At 40.0% G+C, this 1,143-nt stretch overlaps 1 protein-coding gene across 1 annotated transcript in view; it reads left to right on the top strand.

Annotated features, from left to right (window-relative positions):
- LOC103207818 (stem-loop binding protein) overlaps positions 1–1,143 on the top strand; it is a 25,870-nt gene that overhangs the window by 13,717 nt on the left and 11,010 nt on the right. Inside the window, exon 4 of the mRNA XM_007953505.1 lies at positions 675–734. Within this exon, the coding sequence (XP_007951696.1) occupies positions 675–734 (60 nt within the window). The remainder of the gene's footprint in view (positions 1–674; positions 735–1,143) is intronic.

The following is a 1,143-nucleotide window of genomic DNA, read 5'->3' as shown; positions in this document are numbered from 1 at the left end:
TGTTTCAGTGCTATCCATAAAGTGTTCTGGGAATATATCAAACAATGTTTCACTGCTTTTCATAAGGTTTTATGAATGGCAGACCTTTGCAAAGCTGGGTTTGGGTAGTTGCTGTGACAAAAAGCAAGTACCTCATGAAATCGGTGAAGAACAAGAATGGAAGGTGACTGTGCTCCCTTTTTCCAAGACAGGAGAAGCTGCACCACGCCACAGGCACAGACTTTCCATTCAGAAAGAATTGTGTTTACTTAAGAAATTGAAATTTTGCTGAAAAACGTTTATTTAAGCTTTTCAAAAGGCCATTAAGTTTTTGCAACATAAATGTTTGAATCTTAAACTAGGTAGGGGGATTACTTCTGGCCCCAGAAACCCCAGCCTTACATAGCACTGTGTGTGGGAGCACTAGGGCTCACTTGGCTCTCAAAACCGGGCTGCTCTGAGCACTGAGTCTATGATCTTAGCAATGCCTTTGTCTTCCTTTTGTAAAATGATGGTGCCCAAGAGAGGCTAAAGGAAAGAAACAGTGTGCCCTTACCTGACCCACTCGGCTCATACCACGTTGCTCAGGAGGAAGGCAGCTTTGTTCCTTATGGTAATGGTTTAGCTCCAGAAACTCTAAACATTATGTTAGTTTTTATACCTTTTACAAGTAGTGTCATTTGTTTTGCTTTCAGGTATAAAAGGAAACTCCTCATAAATGACTTTGGAAGAGAGAGGAAGTCGTCCTCAGGAAGGTAATGCCAAGCAGATGTGGTTTTTCTGATTTGCTAGGTCCATGACTTGTTAGTGACAGGGATTGAATGTGAAACACGTTCGTTGTCCCAGGAACACTTCTTGATGAATCCATCTTTGTTCACTGATGTGAAATCGTGTTCTCTTGTGTACTCAGGTCCCACGAGTGCAAAGATTCTGGACTGTTCTGGGGCTGATTTGGTTTGGGATCCCTTACTGGGTTTCAGTATTTCCTTGACTCGGTTTTCTTAGTCTTAATGGTCCTGTTCATCTCTTTTTTTTTTTTAATTATTTTTTTTTCCCTTTTTTATTTTATTTTGATTTGGGTGAAGATTTACAGAGTAAATTCACTTTTCATACAGCAGTTCACGTATATTTTGTCTCATGTCATTGACCAAAATTTACAATGCA

Source organism: Orycteropus afer, unplaced genomic scaffold (assembly GCF_000298275.1).
Source record: "Orycteropus afer afer isolate SDZICR_OR568_19922 unplaced genomic scaffold, OryAfe1.0 scaffold00398, whole genome shotgun sequence".
In the NCBI taxonomy this organism is placed as follows: domain Eukaryota; kingdom Metazoa; phylum Chordata; class Mammalia; order Tubulidentata; family Orycteropodidae; genus Orycteropus; species Orycteropus afer.
Note: the sequence above shows the minus strand (reverse complement) of the source record. Positions and strands in the feature narration are given on the sequence as shown.